The sequence below is a fragment of the Pholcus phalangioides genome, unplaced genomic scaffold, assembly GCF_987345545.1.
Source record: "Pholcus phalangioides strain wild (caught in Gottingen) unplaced genomic scaffold, Ppha-v1.0 ptg000017l_1, whole genome shotgun sequence".
NCBI lineage: Eukaryota > Metazoa > Arthropoda > Arachnida > Araneae > Pholcidae > Pholcus > Pholcus phalangioides.
In genome coordinates this window covers 36720611-36745178 of record NW_028301610.1, presented here as the reverse complement: position 1 = coordinate 36745178, position 24568 = coordinate 36720611, and the positions used below count along the sequence as shown (strand labels likewise).

Below are 24568 nucleotides of genomic sequence, written 5' to 3'. Positions count from 1 at the left end.
TCTTTCTCAATATAGTCAGATGAGTACCAAATCTCATCTTTAAGCTCTGACTTTCAATATTTACCATTTTTTTCTATGATATTTACATGATATTCATCATAAAAAATTTCAGTAATCTGTGATCTGGGTATTTTCTTCCCTTATATTTGACTAAAATAAAATTCCCAATTCTGTCAAGTTTATTTTGTCCTTCATCAAATGTTCTATAGTAGGAGTTAGAACAACATGTTTATTGCTCTTCTCTTGTGGTGTAGGAGCATCAATTTCAGAATCTTCTGGCATCAAAAGGCTGTCTTCACTTTTTTGTCTCTTATGTGCAGAGATGCCAATGTACTCTAATTTACCTGGGTCCCGGGTCCCAGGTTATTTGAAAAATCTGTGTCCTTTTTGAGTGAGAGTGGGTCCTTCTCAAAAAAAATTTATCTTGAAAAAAATTATGCCCCCCCATAATTCACTGGTATCTCTATGAATTTTCTTCCAGCATGCCCCAGGTCTTTGATCACCTGCTTATATTTCTTCATTGAGACTGAGCGGTGGGTCATGTTCTGGGTAAGAGAAGAAGGTATCTGTGAATCAAGTAATTCATTTCTAAAAACATGTTCTATCCAAAGGTTAGGTTAATTCTGCACATGTAATAAATCTAAAACGAATATACAGTTGATCCCGCTTATAATGTTTCTCCCATCTAGAACGTTTTCCACTTAGTATAACTTATTTTCGTGGTCCTAACAATAAGTAATTCTCATTAAGATTTCCTGTTTAAAGTGTTTTCTTATTTACGTTTTTCATGACGGTTTGAAAAACGTTATAAGCAGAATCCAATTTAGTTAACAGTTGGACACATTTATATATTTACTAATAAATCAATCTATAAATTCCCTTCTGATTGATTTTATATTTAATTAAAAAAATCTTAGCACTTTCAATATCTTTTGATCTAATTTAAAGCAAATTAGATTCTCTCCTCTCTCAGACACTTATCTTCTGATTCCCTAATCATACTTTGGTTTTCCTGGTAAAGTGATTTCATTTTCCCTCCCTGATGGTCCACCACTCTGATCTGTCACCACTTAACTGCCACATATTTTAAATCCTGAATATGGGAGCTATGTCAAATTTGTGTTGGAGAAACTTAACAGTGTGCTTATGTGTGTGTGCCCAGCATTTGGCATGTTTTGTGTTCAGTACGTGGTGCCATCTATCTCACGCCGTAACTAGATACTTTCTCAAACATCAGGGTGAATTTGGTGCTCCCCTCTAGTCCAGAGCCCAGGACACTAGACCCGCCTGTCCCTCCCAGTTGCGGTCCTGCATCTAAAGATAATTTATCAATTCAATAAGATAATTTATCATCTACATTTGAAACAATAAGTATACCCAAAAAAAGCAAACTTCTATCAAGACTGTAACATATAACCACTGAGCTATGTAAAGTTTTGTAATGGTTCCATGAAACCTTAAAACAAGTTATGATAAAAGTAGGTGGGGGAAAAAGATGGGATAATTATGAGATATTTAGGAACAATTTTTGATCATGGAGGTTCACTCTTACGACTGGACCTGGAATCACTTCTCTATTTCATTCACAGGGGCTATGGTGTCACCTAAAACAAACAATTAAGAGCATGCATCCCAGTTACCCCACTTTATGGTAACAAAGTTTTTTACACAAAGAACTTTAGATATCAGTGGTACTCAAAGTTTGTGTTGTGGCTCCTAGGGATGCTGCTGCATGTTTACAACATTGATGTATGCCTGTTCCGTGCAGGGCCGGTCTTAGACCTAGTGGCGCCCAGTGCAAAAACAGTAGTCAGCGCCCCCCCCCCCCAGGTGCGATCCAGAGTGATATGTCAGAGGAGGCATTTTTTGCTAGTCATTATTGTCCCGTAAAATATGGGACAAATTCATTCTACCATATTATCAGACTCTTGGTGTGGTGATCGTCCCCATTCTCCTCCACACCTCTTGGTTGGATATTAAGGGACGAAGAAGTCGGAGAAGCTTTGTTCCTAGAATGGGTTTACTGCTATTTAACTTGTAAACAAAAGCATAAAAACCAACTTGTTTGATTTAATTAAGAGATTTAAAAACATTAAAAAAGCAAAAGTCACACATTTATGCAGAATACTCATCACAAAAAGGATCTATCTTCATCATACTTATTTTAATTGAATTTTATGGTGAAATTCATGTATATATAGTGCATGCATCATGTACGGGCAAATCTGATAATAAAAGTGGTTAAATTAAAGTGATATTATGTATGATTTCTTTTACATTTATAAGACCCATGAACTTCATCCCTTTCAGACCCAGTACTAAGAAACAGAAGGGGCAGGCAAATACCAGCTAAAAGCACCGAGTCCTGCAACTTGGGCAGGCCCGTAATTATTCTGAGGCAACTTAGGCGGTGCAAAGAGCCGAATGGGGGGGGGGGGCCTTGTAACTCCTCCTTTTTCTGAGCATAACCATTTCAAGGAGACTCCAAGAAAAGGCTGCCCCCCCCCCCCGAGAAAACATGCTACGGCCCTGGGGAAGGGGAAGGACCGTCCTAGGAGCATCATGGGTCCCCGGGCCAAGTGGTTTTTCTGAGCCCCTACCTAGTAAATTTGAACTAGATCTCATTTTCGTGAGGTCCCTGTACACTTGAGGCTTCCGGGCCACTCCCGGGTGGACCCATGCGTTAAGACGGCACTGGGAAGGTACTGTTTTTTTCTCTCTGAGATTTTTTTTAACCTCAGGGACTTCAGCTTTAATTTCAACGATAAAATTCTTGAAGTTTGGGCTGAACATCCCTGATGTTAAAAAAAGAATATCCAAAGTGAAAAGAAGCAACCCGCACGTTTGTGCATACAGGGTCTAAAAGGGTTATGCATAATCGCCGGTCAAAGTGATAAATGTTGCGAAATTTATCAAACTTACCGAGACGATTGATGATTATGCATTACCGGTATGCTTTACTGATTCAACGCATTTACCGTAACATACATTTATTTCCATATTTCAGCAGCTTCAAAAACCTCATTTCAAATATACGAAAATACATATCTGAAATGTCTCTCTTATACGAAATGGATTTGTCGCTGCCCCCTCCTTGTTTTGGATATGTAAGGTACATTACTTTATTTCCATGGAAGTCCCAATTAACCTACCTATTCTGCTGCGTACATTCTGTAGATTATACGTTTAAAAAAAATTACGTTGAAATAAAAACAAAACGTTGCAATCGAATTTATATTGAGGTTTTCGGCCTTTCTTGAAAGTCGGTTGGAAAAAAAATCAAATCGAATTTCTAACACGTTCCTCATTAGTTTCTAATGAGGTCATTTCATTAGTATCGAATTTATATTGAGGTTTTCGGCCTTTCTTGAAAGTCGGTTGGAAAAAAAATCAAATCGAATTTCTAACACGTTCCTCATTAGTTTCTTGAAAGGAAAAAGATGTCTTTTTAGAGTCCCGTTGTGGCCACAACTTACCAAGGCCTCCTAGACAGAGATCCTCATAGGAGGCTTTACTGTTACTCACCGGGTACTTGGAACAAGATCCATGAAACTCCGAAAAGATGTTTAGTTGTGCATATGCACGGTTAGTTAAAATTTTCCACAACACACATACGTTGCACTCAGGGGCGGCTCGAGACAAAATCTCTACGAGATTGGGAGCTATTTTTTGCCCCCCCCCCACCTCCCCAATTAAAAAAACTTTTGTTTCAATCGCTTTGTTTTGATGCGTTAAAAGGAACAGCGATATTTTATGTCAAGCATGTCGAATTTCTTTTGGTCTTTTACCTTGGATTTGGCGCTCCTGCTAGAGCAGGCAGAAATCATTTTCCCATTTTTTCGCCCTTTTACCTCGAACTTAATGCCCCTCCTAGAGAGAGCACGAATAAGTTTTCCTAATTTTTTTTTTTGCGTTTCTACTTCGGATATAACGACCCTCCTAAAGCGAGTAGAAATATTTTTCTGTAATTTCTTTCACCCTTTTACGCCGGATTTGGCGCTCCTACTAGAGGGAGCAGAGAAATCATTTCCCCTAACTTTTTTTCGCCCTGCTTACCTCAGACTTGACGGCCTTCCTACAGGCGGCAAATTTTTCCAAAATTTTTTTGCCCTTTTGCTTCGGATTTGACTCTCTTCTAGAGCACACTGAGCTGCCCCTGGTTGAACTAATAGGAAAGTCTGGCGAGTCGGGGGACTGGCCAGTGATCATGGGAGCTAAAGTGCATGGGTTTTCTCGTGTGACCACATTTTTGTTTCTCCTCGTGTGACAGGTAGGAACGAGGCCCAAGTGCAGGATCCCTATTTAAAATAGTCAGCAAATCATAGGTTTTAATTCATTCATTTGTTTTCTTAAATGGTTTTTTTTTTTGAAATACTGTATTGGCGATTCGATTCTGCGTCGTTAATAAAAGTAATACAAGTCGGGGGAAAAGCAGTATGAAAAGCCCCTGGCTCAAAATCTTTCCCACATCAGAAGCATGGGCAGAGATACGGGAAGGTGTGGGGGGCATTGCCCCCCCCCACAGCATCAAATTCGACTGATCTAATGCATATATGTATAGTTGAATTGCCATCATCATCATTGTGCCCCCCCCCCCCAGACTTCCAAGTCTATCTCCGCCTATGATCAGAAGGCACCTTCAATTCCTGTAATACTCCCCACAACACAGCAAAACCCTTTTGCTTTCGTTAGTAGAAAAATTGGGTGACAGAGGGCGATTCCTCCATCATTTTTATTTTTTACTGCACAACAACAGATATTTCTTCTCTCCCCCTCCCCCAAAAATCTCCTGCGGGGGGTAAACGAAAAGAGCTCGAAAGAGGGTGTGTATTTTTATCTGACCAAAATCGCGATATACTGTATATAGGTGCACTGCTCATCGATTATTTTCTTTTTGAAATAACCGTACTATTATATACACTCAAACATTTTTGTCTTTTTTTGAAAAAACAATTTATCATCTCGGTCATTTTTCGTGTATTATAGTTATTTTTTTATAAATACGTACATTAAAGATATTTTTCTAGTAATGTATATTTAACGCGTTTCGGCGCCCCTTCTCATTTGGCGTCCGTTGCAATTGCACCGGTCGCACTGCCCTAAGACCGCCCCTGGTTCCGTGCTGTAAAGCAGGGCTGTAACTAGAGGGGGGAACGGGGGGGGGGCAACTGCTCCAGGTGGCAAAATTCAGGGGCAGCAATTTTAGGTGGGAATAAAGAACACAGATACAGAATTATCAAATTTTAAAGTTGTGGGGGCAGCAAAAATCCTAGTTTACTGCCCAGCTGTATAATGTTTTTTTTTTCTGAACTATTCTAAAAAGTAAGGGAGAATCAATGGATAAGACAATGAGAGAGAGCCGTGGTTGGCAAAAGTTCGGCAACCCCTTGATATTGTGTAAATGGAATTATTGCTTACCTAGTTTCTTCAAATAGAAGGAGGTTGAAACACTCAGAAGTCTTGCATTGATAAACAGTCAAAAGGAAATGAACGAAAACACAAATGGACTAGCCACTGTCAAAATCTTATAAGCAAATTATTTCCATATCTGCTGGTGTCAGTCGCAAACAAGGAGACAAGTTTTCCTCAAAACATTCTTGTATTCTCTTCAGGTATTCATTGGATGATTGAAACATATATGTATGGATCACCTCAAAAATGCAGAATTTCATTTATTGTAAAACACACTTTAACGCTGAGGCAGAAAAGGGATGCCTACCTGTATCCAACGAAAAAAAGAGAGGATGTGGGCACTCCAAAAATACCCATCCTACACACCTAGGGCCGTACAAATAACTACTGGACACGTTACAGATAGAACAAAATATATATATATGGTGAAAAAAAGGTGTTTTCATTTATTGTTAAGCTTTTACGAAAACAATCAGTAAGAGGTTTTTATTTACTGTGAACCCTGTGAGTGCTCAAGCAACCCTGGCTCTGATGCCACTAATAAAATATATATGTCTGGATACCCTCCATCCCTTGACACAAGCAAAAATTCAAAGAGGTGGGAGTGAGCTCAACAGAAAGTTTTGTTTCCTTTATTGACACCTATAGGCTCTACCGATTGCTCACACGATTCAAGATGCTTGGAAGGAAACAAGTAGTTTTTCCATTCTATTAAATATTTCAGTGTTTGTTGTTCATGAAAAAAATCAAATCTATTTTTAATCTATGTTTTAAAAAAAATGATAGAGAGTTTTATTTCTGAATTAATTCTAGTGAGTGCTCCGCCTTGTGCTACAGAACATGGGTCTAGGTCAATTCGTCTCGCTACAAACTCGTCGTGATACGAATTTGTCGCAGACTCATTTCATCACGGTATAAAGTTGTAGCGGAGTCATTCCATCACAATGTCAATTCGTCGCGAAAAATTTGAATTGCATTAAAATTCAAATGTTTGTTGAAACCTTATAAATAGGGTAGTTGCTTTAGGCGTAAAAAATGGAACTCATTTTTTTTTTCATTTATTGGAAAAATGTTCCCTCTTCCCATCTTATTTTAATTTTTAACAAATGAAGGAAAGTATTCATTGAAGTCATCGAGGGACATTGGAATGTACACCAAGGTAATAAATTGAAAATAAATATTCAAAATTTAATTTTTACCATATAAGCCGCATTTCTGTCTGGATTTCCATTTCTCACAGTGAGGGGCATTGGGGAGCACACCAAGATAATTAATTGGGATGAAATAAATTTTGAAAATTTAATTTTCACTGTATAGTCTGTGCTTCCCGCTTTCTGTCGGAATTTCCATTTCATGCAGCGAGGGGGATCAGGGGCACACATCAAGATAATAAATTTCTATCAATGTGCCGCCTCCCAGTACAATTTCCGTAATTCATTACTGAATATATCTATGAAGAGAATATATCTTTGAGGAATTTTTTATTGACAATGTATCTAAGTTTTATGTATAACAGCTCTGAAAAGTCTTATTTTTAAATTCTTTTTTTGCAATGCAATGTACATTTCAAATCACTTTGTATTATTACACCGAAATAATATTCAAACACTCCGACCATAGGCGCCAGAACCTAGGGCTGATGCCATTTGAGGCTCCCCCCACTCCAATGAATCATGAATATACAATGCAATGCACCATTCCGCCTCCTGAGTACGGGTTTGAGTCCCTTATATACAGAATGTGAATGGCAATTTTAAGCCCCCCCCCCCCACCTTTTGTTTTGCACTAACATGTTTCCTTCATGTTAGTGCCTTTGACTGATCAAGAGTGCCAGAAGCGTTAAGAAATGTGGGTTCTTGTCTTTTGATCTTTAAGTATGAAATTTTGATTTCTGAATCATTTCTCTGGGTGCTCATACCTATTCCATAAAGTACCCTGGGCACCCACAGCATCCCTGTCTCTGACACCACTGCAAATGTTAATCAATTTTTCATTGTTTTTTTTTTAACTCTAACGGAATAACTCTCAAGTAAAAAGAATCAAACTTTTAATTAGCCCATTTTATGCAACTTCATGTACATGACACTCATACAGTTCCAGTCAACGATTAGTAAAAATGTCTTCTTACAACACAAGTGAATTAACATTAATAGACAATATAGGATTATATTCAGAGAGGTATATTTCCTGGGTGGGGAGAGGGTATGCGGGCTTTATTCCAAGATGACAAGTTCAAGTGAAAGGACGTAACCAAAATTGAGTAACTAGGTGATCAAGAACACGAATTAGAAAGGGAGAAGGGAGGTAAGGTTTGAATAGCCCACAGGTGGGAAAGCTGTAAATCCGCCTCTGATTATAGCCTATATTTATCAGGATAATTTTAATTTAAAAAAATCATATTGTACATATAAACACTCCACAATATCTAAACCTTTATTTATTTTCAGTGCCTTTGAGTAACATTTTATTTAAACACTTATCTAATGTGAATATCACAATAAAATCCTGATGATGATTAATAGAATAATGAGTGATGCTATTTGAAACTACCATAATTTTTTTAAACAATACGTAGGAGATTTTAATTTATTGCAATTTACATTGAATTCAAACAATTTAATTTAAAAAGTACTACATTATTTTTTGTCATCCATATAATCTGTATCTCTATTTCATGATACAACAAAAAACTCAAATAAAGAAAATTAATTATAGGCCAATTCATTCAATTGCATTAAAAGTTTTTCTAATTTCGGAACATGAATTATGTGGGGGAAAAACTCACACATAAACCAATATATAATTTCCACATTTGGTTTTGCAATATTCCATGTTTTTCCCAACAGAAAAATGTAGACCAAGCACACCAACCTTGTACCAGAAACTTAGACGGTAATGAAAACTATTTGAAAATATTCAAACAAGCCAGCTAAAGATATGCAACTGACCATATAGATATCAGATTAATGGTTATAGTACATCTATGCGACTGACCCATAGTCGTCTTTCTTATTGGTGATTATATGGCCTTTGTTGGTGCTCATCCTGTGGGCATTATGAAAGCTTAATCTAATTGTCATTCATAAGCACTGTACATTTCTACCCTTGATCTGCGCCCAAATCCCTTCGCTGCGAGAATTAGAAATCCCCATAGAAAGTGGGAAGCGCGGCTTATACAGTAAAAATTACATTTTCAAAATTTATTTAATCCCAATTTATCATCTTGGTGTGTTTCCCCAACACCCTTCGCTGCGAGAAATGGAAATGCTGACAGAAAGCGGGAAGTGCGGCTTATACGGTGAAAATTAAATATTAATTTAATTGAATTGTTCATTAATTGAATATTTCAGGTTCTTATGGAGATACTGTAGCGGTAGATATTGGTGACTCTCCAAAGGGGGAGGGGACTCTCGAGCCCATGGGGCAGATAGAAGTTTACAGTTAAGGAGAGGCTCCACTGTAATTTGGGGTATATCATACAAACTGAAATTTTTCCACATGATATTGAAATTTTATCACAGCAAAAATCAACTATTTAACATTTAAAATTTTTAATAACTAAATTTTCAAATGTAATTGATATGGTAATTACAATAATAAAATATTAATATCAATTGAAATTTTAATTTCGATGACCAAATAATTTCTACATTTCGCAATGACGAAAAATAATTATTTTTAGTAAACTGCATGTACACTTTTATTCATGTTACTTATTTCATATATAAGACAAAAACCTACATACAAGCTTGCGTGGAATGTGTACCGTGAAGAATTGACTTTTCGACGAATTGATTCTGTGATAAATTGACGTCACGACGAATTGATTCTGCAATAAATTGATGTCACAATGAATTGACACTACAACAAACTTGTACAGCTACGAATTAGATCTGCGAAAAATTTGTACTGTGATGAATTGACACTGCAACAAACTTGTACTGTGACGAATTGGAGCTGTAACAAATTTGTACCATGATAAATTGACATTGCGACAAACTTGTACTGCGATGAATTAACACTGTGAAAAACTTGTACAACAAATTTGTACCATGACAAATTGACCGGTTACGACAGGAAACTGTGAGTGCTCGAGCACCCACATCACTCCTGGGTTTGATGCCACTGGATTCATACTGCAAATGTATGCCTTTTCATTCCTGATAATTAAATTTTTGTTATCATGATAGTCAATGTGAAGTCCCATTGCTGCTTTTATAAACGATTTGAATTCATAATTAATAATTTTTGTGCAACAAATAAAATAACACTGTTCTATGATGTCAGGGAGAGAGATTTTTCTGAAATTCAAAAAAAAAACCCATTAATATAAGAATCATACTTTTGTACAATCAAATGAAATATAAATAATAAGTGTAGGAAAAAAACCTTTTTATCTACAAAATTGCATGCCAAATCTTTAAGGCTTTTTAGATTAAGGTCTCCAACATCAACAGTAATTGAGCCCCTGGCTAATCCTGCTTGCATCACAAAAGTGACTTCATCTGGAAGGTTTAGCGTAGGTGGTTCCATAGCTGCACGTGACTGAAATTAACATAATATTCCAACATTGTAAATATAATAGAACCAACAAAATAAAAACTTGCTGAAATTTTAGGAATGCAAAAATAGAAAAGAATAATTCATGAAAATTCCCTTTAATCTTCACCAAAATCTTCATAAAATTTGTCACTAGCCAAATTGCTGTTATTTTCACAAGAATTTTTAATAAAATGTTATATGACTGGGGACATCCGATTTTGTCCTCATAGAAATTTAAAAGGAAGGTATATATACATGTCCTTTTCAAAAAATTAGAACACCTCAGAAATTTATGAAAGCAGTTCATGAAATGCTGAAGCTGGAAAGTCGAAATTAAGGGTACGGTTGTAATTTGTATTTTCATCTTGTAAGAGGTTGTTCTTGAGCATATTAGCAGCAAAAAAATTTCATAAAGTTGATTGAATGTTTCTTATGGTGTCAAATTACTTTTTCCTCTTTGTTTCAAAAAAATTAGAACACCCCAAAGTTGTTTAAAAAATTAGAACATCTGACTCATAACAAATTATTATGTGAATATTTTCATACAAATTTACATCAACTTTATCAAATTCGTGTTTTATGTCTTTGCTCATTATGTATGTAAAAATAGATTCATTGCCCCTGCTGACCAAGCAACTGGTTGCGGCCTGATACCGTATCTTTGTCAACAATCAGTCAATTAGTCTATCATCAAAGTTTAGGGCTTTTGAAGTGACAATATGAAATGAAAAACTATTATAGCAACACATTTTTGTAATCCACAATAATTATACCGATTCAATGTATAGAAATGATCATTTTCCAAACATTTGGCGTTTAAGTTGAAGTGAAAACGTCGAGTAATTGAAGTTTTTTCAACTTATAAATGTTCTGTTGTCACTCTCAGTAACACATAATCGCTCTCATAATCATGACCAGCATTGATGTCTAATCAATGTTGGTCATGCAACATCACATGACAAGCAAATATTTAACATCTTCCCGGAAAAAAAACTCTACATGGTCAATTGCTAAAAACTGACCGTCCTTTCACTTTCATGTTTTTGCTCAAGTTGGAATTTTTCACTCATCTGAGACCAACAGCTTGTGCTCTCTTTCATCAGAAGAGAAGTTATCTAGCAATTTGTTGTAGTTTTTCGCTGTATTCTTATTTGCTTTTGAAGGCTCAGCTCATCTTGTTTTACTCTACAGAAGCGTAAGAATAAATAGTTTTTATTCATTTTCACTATAGATGCTGCTGGTTTGGCCAACACTTTCTAGAGCAAGCTGCTTTAGAAGGTATTGGTTTAGCACACTGGACCGGAGGGGGATTAATTCTTTCTCTTTCTTTGACCACTCGTTCTACACTTTGGATGATAATGGTTGTATGCCAAAATTCTCCAGGGTCGTAACTACGATTTTTGTGAAGAGGGGCAAACATGATTTTGCTACCCTCTCCACTTCAAATTTCGATGATTTTGTAACGGTACTTATTGTTCTTTCCTGATATTTTGTGATGTTAATGTGATTACTTAAACGAGATCAGTGATACTGTGTATCAGTGCTGTCATGATTAAAAAACCGTGGGTATTTGTGGAATACTACTTATATAACAGTGGAATATGGTAGCCCAGGTCGATAAGATACTCGCGAACTGTGCCACAAGATGCTCAGAGATGTTGTGCGTTCAATACCTTCTTTTGTCCTTGCCAGTGCCTTTTCTGATACAAGGAACTATTGCAAAAACAGCGCCATAATGATCAAACAGCACATTGCTATTGAAGGAAGTCTGCACAACAAACGTTTGGCGTATGAACCTCTCGATGAGAAACAAAAAAGCCATTCGGAATCGGCTGTGAACTGTATAAGCAACGATCTAATTAGTCCTATTGTGCAGAAAATGAAGGGGGTGGAGAAAAAAAAGATTAAATGAGCATTTGTTTCGTTATCCTGAAGCTATGTGTATTATATGAGCAAATGAAAATAAAAGAAAAAAAAAGAAATGGACATTTTCATCAATTTTTAAAATAACGAATTCACGATTTAAAAATTTCAAAGTGAGTTTTTTTAGCAAGGTTGACAAAATTAACATTTTTATTAAAACGATGAAATAGCCGAATATTATGAAAACATAATACCGCCCCGTAAAATATGAATCATATGGTCACACTAACTCCTAAATATACATATTTTTTGACACTTTTATCTACTGCAAGCGAGGATTCTTGTTCCGCAGAGCGAATGCAGACTTTTGGGACACCCTGTATATTGAAGAAATAGTCAAAATTTGTTGAGGGTTCCGCGGAAAAACCACGAACCTAAGGGTTCCACGCAAGCTTTCACGTTGGAAAACCATACTTTTGGAACTGGTTTTAGTTCTTTTTTTCTTACCACCAAAGTGTAGAGCGAATCTTGGAGATACTTCGGAGCAGTTGGTTCTCAACCTTTTTTTACCCCTGCCCCCCCCCTTTCAACCATTTCTCATTCCTTTGGCCCCCTTGAGACCAAGATCAATTTCCTAACCCCCCCCCCCCCTGTTTTCCCATTAAAAGAGAATTAATTTTTCAAATATTGTTTGAAGTATAAATATGTGTTTGAATTTAATTATTTAATTTATTTTTAATTTATGAAAATAACAAAAAAGCAAAATAAACATAATACAACACAGTAAAAAATAATAAATTATTTTCAATCATTGCGCTTGAAGACAGCATGTCATCAAGTTACTGTACAGGATGAAGTTTAAATTATTTACGTTTTTATATTAGTTTTTCTTGGGTAAATTTTAATTCGGGTAAATCAGAATTTCAAACTAATCATAAATTATAAATAATCAGATTTCTAATAAGAAAATTATTGGTATTTTATTATAATTTTGAAACGGTGAGATTTACATTCATCGTGAAAATCTGTCTCGTTGGATGACAAGCCATCTCCAAGTGGCTTTTTGGTTCATAATGTGACCTCTCTGTCTCACAGGCGAAAGCCCCAAGGGCTCCACAAAGCACCGGTTAAGAACCACTGCTTTAGAGTACAAAAAGTAATTTTGCCATTTTTGGTCTTTATTTCCTTCTTAAAATTGACGATTCAAATGTATGTGAGAACATTCATCTCACATATTTGTCATGAAAAAAAAATATTTACAATACAACAAATACAAATACAAATACAACGCCACAACAGGCAAATTGCCCAACGAGGTGGCTGACTTAAGAACATCATGGATTCCCGAGCCCTACCTACCACTGCTACACCTCACATGCACCGCGGAACCCCCAACGAATCGGTACATGCGGGAATGATTTATTTAGTTTATATCAGGGTTGGTAAAAAAACCAAAAAACCGGGTTTTTTTGGTTTAAACCAGGTTTTTTTGGTTTAAACCAGGTTTTTTTGGTTTAAACCAGGCTTTTTTGGTTTAAACCAGGTTTTTTGTTTTAAATAGTGTTAACATCAAAAACAATGAAATTTCTGAAAAATCCTTCAAACTTCTAACAATTAACTAAAATGTTTATTAAATATAAAATATATATAAAACATAATGTTTATTAATGTAATTAACACTATTCCCATGCTAATTTATCAATAAATATTTATTACATTTTAACAAAAACCAACTTTTGCAATTTAATTATTTTTTGCTTAACTCAATGAATTACTGTGTGTTTGAAAATTCTTTTAATGTTATTATTAATCATATAATATATAAAGGTTTTTCTCCAGTTACTTTCAGTATACTTAATTAGGAAGCTATTTCGCAAAAAGTAATAAAAATTAGGTGAATATAATGTATTTAATGAAGCATAAATATTGCAGATTAATTAGCAATGATTTACGATATACAGGGTGATTATAACTAAGGTTCTGATTTCAAAACACTAAAAAAAGAACGATTGTCAGAATGACTTGAAAAATGACATGAATATTCCTGAAAAAATACAATTTTATTTGATAAAGGGGAAAAAATACTTAAAAATGTAAAATTAATGACATCATCCAACACGTGGGAAATTTGCTCGCAGAATGAAAACAATAGCCAGTCATGGCAGAATACCTTAATTATAGCATTTCACGATTTCATAATTCATGGAAACATCACAAAAAACGAAGTAATTGAACAAATAACTACAACTTACTTAAAAAATGTTAAATATGTTGTCCACTGCGTGTTCTGGCTATGAGGTTGAAAGCACAAAATTTCTTGTTCAACAACAGAATCGGAGTATGCCATGGTCATGATGTGGATGTGCTTGCAATTCAGCTTTATTAAACTAAACCAAACGTGCCCCCCCCCCCGTTAATATTCCTGAGGAACTTCTAACATATAGGGAATGTGTTGGAGATTGCAATTCACCAAAGTTTGCAATCTGACCACTGTTTATAACATTTTGAGGTACCCCCACAGCCAGAAGTTGCAAGGGTTAAGGTGCATCCTGTCGAAATGGGTCTTCAGCAGCTGCTTTGCTGGTATTGCAATGTGCATCTTAATAGAAGTTCTATCCACACACTGATGCTGTGGAAGTGCCGAAATGATGTGGTTGCACAAAATAGATTATACTGCTTGTCAAGTACAGCATCATCTACTTGCACATTTTGCACTTTTTTTTTTTTGCGAAAGAAACTTCCATTGCTTCAGGAGTATCCATGCAAATTTTCAAGTCATTCTGATCAGTACTTATTGTATAGTTTTGGAGAATCAAAACTTAAATTATAATCACCCTGTATATAGCTGATTATTGTTCATAAATCTGTTACTACTATACAGTAGAACCTTGATTAACTGGGCTTAACAGTGTGTGTGTGAAAGTATAAAAAAAACAACTATTGAATATTAAGACTGGGAGATGTACAGTTACAGTAGGAGATGTGCTACTTCTTATGGGAAAGAAAATGAAAATGTATGTGAGGTAATGTAACTACTAGTACACTGGTCTTTGTCCTTTAAGGACAGCTGATGTCTTCATTGGATTATAGGACCACCTGCCCCTAGCATGATAATGTCACTACTGTAGCTGCTTCTTTGTGAAGGGAAAAAGAAACCCTGTGAGATAATACACCACTACTTTTAGATGTGTGATGCAATCCTTATTCATGAATTTGCTAAAGATAGAGCATCAGAACATAGCCAAAGGTTATAAAATGTTGTAAGAATGAGAAATTTTGACTTTTATATATAACTTTAAATAACTAAGATACTTCATATGAAATATATATATATATTCTGGCCACTTTTATGAGACTTTTTGAAAAAAACCACTTATAAAATCTTATGTCATTTAAATGTCATTTAAAGATATACCATCAGAATGTACCCCAAGGATATAAAATGTGGTAAAAATGAAACATTTTGGCTAATAATGAACGAATATGATATTTTTCAAGAAAAAAAATGATATTTAGGCAACTTTTATTTGATTTTTTGAAAAAAAACCAAAAACCACTTGATTAAAACCAAGGTTTAAACCATGGTTTAAACCAAACAACCCTGGTTTATATGAGTTTCAATTCATTGCGATTTGCAATAGTGCTTCATTTTCCACCCCTAGCGGTTTATTTCAGCAATTTTGTAATAATTCAGAGTAACGTTTCTCCATTTTAGCATCTTTTTTGGCAAGAATTGTCAATATGTCATATTTACCCGTATTCGGGATCCCAAGTTCCCGTATTCTTCTTGAGAAAATATGGTCTGCCTATGCATAGGTAAAATGTCCCATTTTTTGAGATATAGAGTAACCATGCCAATAATTGACGGTTTCGAAGCTTATGGTTCAATCATCCACATTTTTTACAATGCGAGACATAATTATAAGATGCTACGAATATTCGCGGAAAAAAAACGGAAAGAATATTTCCACACACACACACACACAATAATGAAACTTAAGTACATGTATCGGTCATGTTGTTTACAATTGTGAGTGAAATTACAAGGACGTCCGAGAAATAGTTTTTGATATTTTAATAGTTTTGTGAATTCCAGTAGGAAATTAGTGGGACAGAAATATATGACATTTTCATTTCCACCATTTTACAATAGTGAAGCACTGTGTTACTTTATGCAAATGATTCTTTTACATCACTGGATAACAAACTAATAAAAATATTTCTTCTTCCCGCAAGTACCTCATCAGTAGAAAAAATTCCATGGTGTACAATGATGTAAAAAAGTGAAATTCGTGAAATTTTGCTATTGGGTGGCACCGGTGTTTCTAAAACATATATAGCAATTAAAATTGGATGTCCTCCATGTGCCGTCACAAATGTTTTAAACCGTGGAATATGTGATTTTGTAGAGAAATGATCTGGGTGCATCCCATGCTTGTCTGCGGCATCAAAGCGCAATGTTTGTGCTCGAGCGTTAAGGAGCAAAAAAATGTCATCCAGAAATATAAAATCTGCCTTACAACTTCCGTGCTCATAGCGGAGAATTTCTAGAGTTCCAAGTTCTGCAAGTAACATCAAATTCACGAAAATCAAGAAAAAACCTCAATTAACTTTGAAACACAAACAGGATCATTTGACTCTCGCAAAACGTACCATGCCTTGGACTCATCAGTGGTATTCTGCTCTGTTGTCCGATGAAAAAAAAAAAAAGAGTCTTGATGGTCCAGATGGTTTCCATTAATATTGGCATGTTTTGAAGTTTGCAACGCCGCAATTAAGGAGCCGTTAAATGGGTGGTGGTTCATTGATGGTTTGGGGAGCATTTTCTGCCCAAGGAAAGACTGATGTAGTTTTTCTACCCTCGAAGATGAATTCAAAAAGCTAAGTAGAACTTTTGCAGGAGCAACTTGGTATATATAAAGAAGTTCTTTGTGGGGAATATTGCATATTCTCCAACAAGATAATGCGCCAAATTCATGTGTCAGGTCACACAAAGCAGTGGTTCAAGCAAGAAAACATCAATGTTCTCGTTAAGACAGGCTCGTTCCCTTGACCTCAGCCCCATGGAAAACTTGTGGGGCATCCTTTGCAGTATACGCAAGTAGGAGCCAATTTTCTTCCATCAAACATCTAAAAGCCGCCATATCACAGGCTTGTAATGATGTCTCTCCTGATACTCTCATTGATTTGGTTGAATCCATACCATATCACATTTTTGCTTTAATTAGCAACAGAGGTGGTTGTACAAAATATTGATTTTGATAAATTTATATGTAATTTGTTTGAATTTTATTTTACTTGTCCCCCAAAAATCAGTAGGTGTCTTATAATTCTGTCCATGCTACATTTTCTGTTTTTCCATAAAATAACATGAAAATGTTTTTTTAAATTTCTAATATTTGGTATAAAGTTATTTTTTGCCGTCATGAAACAGCTTGGAATTTTTGATATTTTTTACTTTGCTCCTTCTTGTGATTTCACTAATATTTAAGAGTGTCTTATAATTATGTCTCGCACTGTACATAATAAAAGCATTGTGCTTCTTTGTTTGTATTGACTTTTACTATTTATGCATCCATTTACGTCCGCAGGATTTTCTCAAGGGAAGGGGGATTCAATTTTTTTTCTTTTGTAAGGGGAGGGGGGGTTACATTTTTTTCCTGGAATAATATCATCTCGGCTCAAGTGGGGGGGGGGTGGCGTACGCCAATTCATACATAGCCTCCGTCCAACGAAAGTGGGCTGGAGCACTCTTGGTAAGATAATTAAAGTTAATAAAAGTCTAAAGATAATAAAAGTCTTTGTTGAACATAACCGCAAAAACCACAGCCAGCGTGAACCCCGGCGTGAAGCAATCCCTACTTGTTCGGTTATTCACAAAGGAAGACGCTCGTTCCGCTGCCTTTGTATTGAAAGCCATAAAAATTATTGCTTCCCCGAGGCCCGAGACGACCGCGAATCCTGACAAAGGCTTTTATTATCTTTAACTTTAATTATCTTACCAATGGTCCCCTAGCCCACTCTTGTGGGACGGGGGCATTAAGGGGCCTACACACGTTCAGTTATGCCTGCACAGTTATACCTGTACAGGCATAACTGCGCAGGCATAACTGAACGGTTCGATGCATCCACACTATTCAGTTATACCTGTGCAGGCGAAGCTTCTGGAACCGGTTCTAGGCAATCTGTGGGGATATTTTCGTTCTTCGATATCTGTCTTCGAGGTCTTTTGATCAGTTCGGATTTTTTCACATAGTCTACAAAGTTCGGAATTTTCTAGTATGATTTCCACAGATGATGCTTTGGGTGTAGTTGGATTGGTTATGGCACTGAAAGTTATTGACTCAAAAAAAAGAAAAAAACGGGTAACGTGGTGCAAAGATTGGTGAATGATCGCTATAACGTGAGGTTGTTGTAACGAGCGTCAACTGTCTACGAAAACAAGCATCGTTTCTCCTCTGAATATACGGATAAGGGATACATGCTCCTCCAGCATCGTTTGATAGCATTTTTTTCCCGCGATAGCGTCGATTTAAAAAAAAAAAAAATTGACTTGGAAAATGTTTATGGTAACTCACGTAGTGTTTTTCTTTGAAAGAAAACAATGCATTTTTCGCGCGACCTCTTAAGATTAATTCAAGTCAATTCGAAATTGACTTATGGTATGTATATTAATAGTATTACTCAATATATGATATAATTATATTATCAATCGTATATATCTCTCTCTCTCTCTCTCTCTCACAGAATTTTGTGATTGTTTTCTTACGTTTAAAACTAGCGTAATTTCATCTGAATTTTTTCTTTCAATGTTTGAGCTGAAAGTTGAAATTCGTTGCAATCTGACGAGATGTGCTCAAAAAACAAATTCAATGAGATTCATTAAGAATTACATGTAAAAGAAAATAATAAATTTATTATTTTCCCGTGAGTGATTTTTGTCCCGTTGATGCTTGCTGGTTTTCGGTCAAGAAAGGAGTGGGAATCCGGCGTTTGAAATTGCAAACATTAACTGACTCGTATAAACACCTGCTTGATTTCTAGGAATCTTGATTTCTAAAGGAACTACATGTGAAAGAATACTAAAATAATCTTCCGTTATATACGGGGCCTCTAAAATCTCCAAGAACCCTGGTTAAAAACCTCTTCTCTAAATAATCAACAAACAATTAATAGTCATAGCACATTATTTGAATATAGAGTTTGTGTGTTTCGGTGCATAATTTCGGGCAAATTTATTGAAAAGAGTGATTTCAGAAACAAAATTGCGAATTTTAACAATGGTCGAAATATTTCTAAAATTTTATTTCGATTTTTTTATTCGATATGAAATTGTAAGAAAATATCGTGAAAATTAGGCCATTAGAAGATTTTCTTCTAATTAAATGGAATCCCTCTCCAAAACATGTTATTCAGTTATTATTGTTCTATTACATTATCAGTGAAAAAAGAAGAGGGAAGAAAGTAGGGCGAATATAAGAAAGCGGGAAAAAATAACTGCACAGTTATACCTGATGGCCCATACACACGCTCAGTTATACCTGCGCAGGCATAACTGTACAGTTATACCGAATCGAAAAACCATTCCCTTCAGGTCGCCTGCGCAGGTCAACTGACGGCCCCTACACACGCTCAGTTATGCCTGCACAGTTGGACTGTACAGGCATAACTGCGCAGGTATAACTGAGCGTGTGTAGGGACCTTAAAAGGCTCCTTCGCACTATGACTGGTTTCAGTCATCCTCCTCAGATAATTAAGGTAAAAGATAATAAAAAGTCTTTGTTGTGTACATAAACCGCAAGATGCTATAGCGAGGATCCCACGATTCGTGGTTCGCAACGCAGGGTAAGATAATTAAAGTAAAAGATAATAAAAGGTATTTGTTGAACATAAACCACAAAATGCTATCGGCAACCGCAGCCGGCGTCAAGAAAAGCCGTACTTTTTCGGAAATTTTCTAAAGGGGCCTACACACGTCAGTTATGCCTGCACAGTTATACCTGTACAGGCATAACTGCGCAGGCATAACTGAACGGTTCGATGCATCCACACCATTCAGTTATACCTGTGCAGGCGAAGCTTCTGGAACCGGTTCTAGGCAATCTGTGGGGATATTTTCGTTCTTCGATCTCTGTCTTCGCGGTCTTTTGATCAGTTCGGATTTTTTCATAGTCTATAAAGTTCGGAATTTTCTAGTATGATTTCCACAGATGATGCTTTGGGTGTAGTTGGATTGGTTACGGCACTGAAAGTTATTAACTCAAAAAAAAGAAGAAAAAACGGGTAACGTGGTACAAAGATTGGTTTAAAAAAAAGGCAACAATATTCGCACGTTAAATTATCACAGGAATTGAGATTTGCACCAAAAGATTGGCATAATTTTCTCAGAATGGATCAAGATACCTCTACTTAAAGCTTCTTTTTTTTCAATTCCTTTCGGAAATTGCTTCGCAAACTGTTTATTTTTTTAACAACACTGTCTCTTTTCGCTAGAGGATCTATTTCTCTCATTTTCCACACCAATCTCTCATAACTATCATCTTTCTTAATTTTGTTATGGCAATCTTTAGTTTTCACCTGCCACAAGCATTTCTTATTCCTATACATTTCAATGAATTCTTCCAAACATTCGCGCTGCCCGTTTCGAAGATCGCTCGTCATTATAAACCTCGAGTCGTGAAAACTAAACTAAGCTGAACTCTGAACTAAACTCTGGTGGAGTGTTGAAATCGGTGTTTCCCGAAGTAGGACTATTCAGGCTATGAATGGACACAAGGGGGTGATGGGGGGACGAGAGGAAAACATCAGTTTTCGAAAACTCAGACCATTTTACCAAGGAAGCCTTTGTAAATATGGGCCTTGGGCAAAAAAAAAATAAAACTAATATTGCACACAGAAATTCGTACTTGTTTCATCAGAGCTAAAGTGTTTTTTTCTCCCTTTGAATGTGCGCTGTACATTCCAGATGTATTGTAACTGTAAATTGATCAAAAGCCTACTGTCACAGATCTCCACACCATCTGGGGTCCTGCATCCCCGGGGGCTGGTTTTACTAATGAATATTGTCATTATTCGAGCCATTCCCACCCCCCCCACACCCACAAAGATGGGATTGGGATCAGGATTCTGGTTTCAGAGCCCGAGATGATTCCAATCATTCTTTTTTCCCACGTTAAAAAATTCACTATAGTGGCGGCTCGGCAGAGAGAATAGCCTCTGTGCCCTGCGGCAGGATGTGGGTGGGAAGGAGCAGGGGGATGACGCTCAAGAGCCGCGACGCACACTTTGAGGAAGACTGCTGTAACGGAAGATGTTTGTTGAATCTACACCATAAGTACAATAATGTATTTTGATGTTACTAAAACCTCTCATAATGACCGATTTTCATGACTTAAGTAAAAGGCACTACTGCCTACTCATGCTTATCAAGAATGCTATCCATATCTACAGTGATTATGACAATATGTTTAGGCAATAAAAGAGAAATTTTGGTATTACAATCGACGCCCGATATAACGACCCCTTCGTCTCGTCGAGAATGGACGTTATATTTGGAGCAAGGTCGTAGCGAGGGGGAGACTTGGGGGTGTGATTGGGACGGTCGTTATATAAGTAAAACATAAAACATTTGGGACTTACCCTACCAGTCTCTGTCGCTATAACGTGAATGATCGCTATAACGTGAAGTTCTCATAACGAGCGTCTACTGTATCTTCGAAAACAAGCCTCGTTTCTCCTGTGAATATACAGATAGGGGATACATGCTCCTTCAGCATCGTATGATAGTATTTTCTTTTCGCGATAGCGTCGATTTAAAAAAAATAATTTTTTTTGACTTGAAAACTTACGGTAACTTTTCTTTCCTTGAAAGAAAACTGCATTTTCACGCGACCTCTTACGATTAATTCAACTCAATTAGAAATTGACTTATTATGAAGCATAGTATGTATATTAATAGTATTACTCGGATATAATTATATTATCAATCGTATATATCTCTCAAAGAATTTAACCAGCGTAATTTCATCTGAATTTTTTTCTTTCAATGTTTGAGCTGAAAATTGAAATTCGTTGCAATCTGATGAGATGTGTCAAAAAAACAAATTCAATGAGATTCATTAAGAATTACATGTAAAAGAAAATAATAAATTGCAGTGATTTTTGTCCTGTTGATGCTTGCTGGTTTTCGGTCAAGAAAAGAGTAGGAATCCTGCGTTTGAAATTGCAAACATTAACTGACTCGTATAAACACCTGCTTGATTTCTAAAGGAAGTACATGTGAAAGAATACTAAAATAATCTGATGTCACGGGGCCCCTAAAATCTCCAAGAACCCTGGTTAAAAACCTCTTCTCTAAATAATCAATGAACAATTAATAGTCATAGCACATTATTTGAATATAGAGTTTGTGTGTTTCGGTGCATAATTTCGGGCAAATTTATTGAAAAGAGTGATTTCAGAAACAAAATTGCGAATTTTAACAATGGTCGAAATATTTCTTAAATTTTATTTCGATTTTTTTATTCGATATGAAATTGCAAGAAAATATTGAAAATTACGCCATTAGAAAAATTTCTTCTAATTAAATGGAATCCCTCTCCAAAACAAGTTATTCAGTTGTTCTATTACATTATCAGTAAAAAAAGAAGAGGGAAGAAAGAGAGAGAAGGACGAATATAAGAAAGGGGGAAAAAAAAACTGCGCAGTTATACCTGATGGCCCATACAAACGCTCAGTTATACCTGCGCAGGCATAACTGCACAGTTATACCGAATCGAAAAACCATTCCCTTCAGGTCGCCTGTGCAGGTCAACTGACGGCCCCTACACACGCTCAGTTATGCCTGCACAGTTGGCCTGTACAGGCATAACTGCGCAGGTATAACTGAGCGTGTGTAGGGCCCTTTAGGAAAACGCTTGGTGGGGGAGAAAAACCTCCCGTTCCGTCATTATTCGATGGATTTTGTATTGAAAGCCATAAATTATTGCTTCCCCGAGGGCCGAGGAGGATGAATGGACCCATTCATATTGTGAAGGGCCCAGGACGGATCCCACTTGGTTCGCGACGCAGGGTAAGATAATTGAAGTAGAAGGTAAAGAAGTCTTTGTCATGATCAGAGGTCTCCTTGGGGAAGCAATAATTTTCATGGCTTTCAATACAAAGGACACGGAACGAGAGGAACATCTAGCCAGCAACAGGGAAGGTTCAGACATTTCGAAATGGATAGAGAAGGAAGACTGCTCGTTTGCGCTGCTGCGTATTATGCCCTAGTATGCGGCGAAGAGTTAGAACGTGTGCGAAGAAGGAAAGTGCAGCGCAAAAGGCGATGGCGGATGACGTCAGAGTCAGTATAAGAGCCGCACAACAGGTAATTAAAATTCAAAATTAAACATCACTTTTCATGTAAAGAATTTAATTTAAAGTAAGTTTAACAACTGTAATTTAACGAAGAAATGACTTTAGGTGAAATCATCTCAGCAAATTGTATTTTATCAGCTGAATGCTTTAATCATTACGAGAAAACCAATAACAGTTTAATGAAAAATCTATCATTAATTAAGATTAAGTTCACGAGAAATGCGAAAATTCGGTTAACGAGCAATTCACATAATGAGCAAAAATTTTGAACGAATTTTGACTCGGTTAACTAGCGATAAATCGCATTACGAGCAAAAATTTTGCGCTTTATTTATTTATTTTCACGTTATCACAACGGAGCTGATAGTTTTCTGCTTTCGTTCACACACGTGCTATGGAATTGTGTGGGTAATATTATCCCCATAGTCTCTGTGCCTCACTCAGAAAATTAACACACGTGCGAGTGTGAATATTTACGATACGAAACTAGATGTAGCATTGCAGCCAAGATTTTTTAAAATTCTGCTTGGAGAAAACTGTGGGCTGATTACATTATTGAACGTGACATTGAGGGGCTAGCTAATGAACAAGAGCCACTACTTGTCGAAGAGATTTTGTGCTTGGGGAAGACCATGGACTGGAGGTGCATGAGGATGACATTCAAGAACTAGTGGTGAAAAATGTCTAGGAGTTGATGGTAGATGAAGTGACGGATCTCTTTTGCACGCACCAGCAAGAGTTCATAGACGTTATCTCATCTGAGGAAGAGAGAAGTCAGAAGTCCCTCACGTGAAATGAGATTAGAGCAGTGGTTCCCAACCGGGGGTGCAGGAGAGCATTTTTGGGGGTGCGAGATGGGGAAAAAATTACATGACTGATTATATATACACTCATTGCCATAAAAATTTGCGCACCCAGAAGAAGTCGTCAAAATGAAACGAAATTTTACACATGTAAGTACTACGTTGATATAAGTAAGTGATTAGAAAATCCAAGAAAAAGGATCATTTATTGCAGAAAAAAGTACAGATGAACAGAAGTTTTAGTACTCTGTTGGACACCCTCTAGCGGGAATGCACGATGCGATACGAGCGGGCATTGAGGCATACAAGTTCCGTATGATGTCCTGAGACATCTCGTTTCACAGTTGCTGTAAATGCGCCTCTAGTTCGACCAACCTCGTAGGGTGTCCAACTTGCCGTCCCAAATGATCCCAGATATGCTCGATTGGTGACAAATCTGGGGATAGAGCAGGCCAGGGAAGGGTGGTAATGTGGCGGAGGCAGTCTTGTGACATCCTTGCTGTGTGTGGCATAGCATTGTCTTGTTGAAAAATGGCTCCTGGGAGCCCTGCCATGAGTGGCAACACATGTGGCTGAAGGATGTTATGGAC

At 36.6% G+C, this 24568-nt stretch overlaps 1 protein-coding gene across 2 annotated transcripts in view; it reads right to left on the bottom strand.

Annotated features, from left to right (window-relative positions):
* LOC149072969 (serine/threonine-protein kinase D3-like) overlaps positions 1-24568 on the bottom strand; it is a 234427-nt gene that overhangs the window by 187600 nt on the left and 22259 nt on the right. For both annotated transcript variants that reach the window (XM_089246375.1, XM_089246376.1), the window contains exon 2: positions 9802-9957. In XM_089246375.1, the coding sequence (XP_089102501.1) occupies positions 9802-9945 (144 nt within the window). In that variant the 5' untranslated portion in view covers positions 9946-9957. The remainder of the gene's footprint in view (positions 1-9801; positions 9958-24568) is intronic.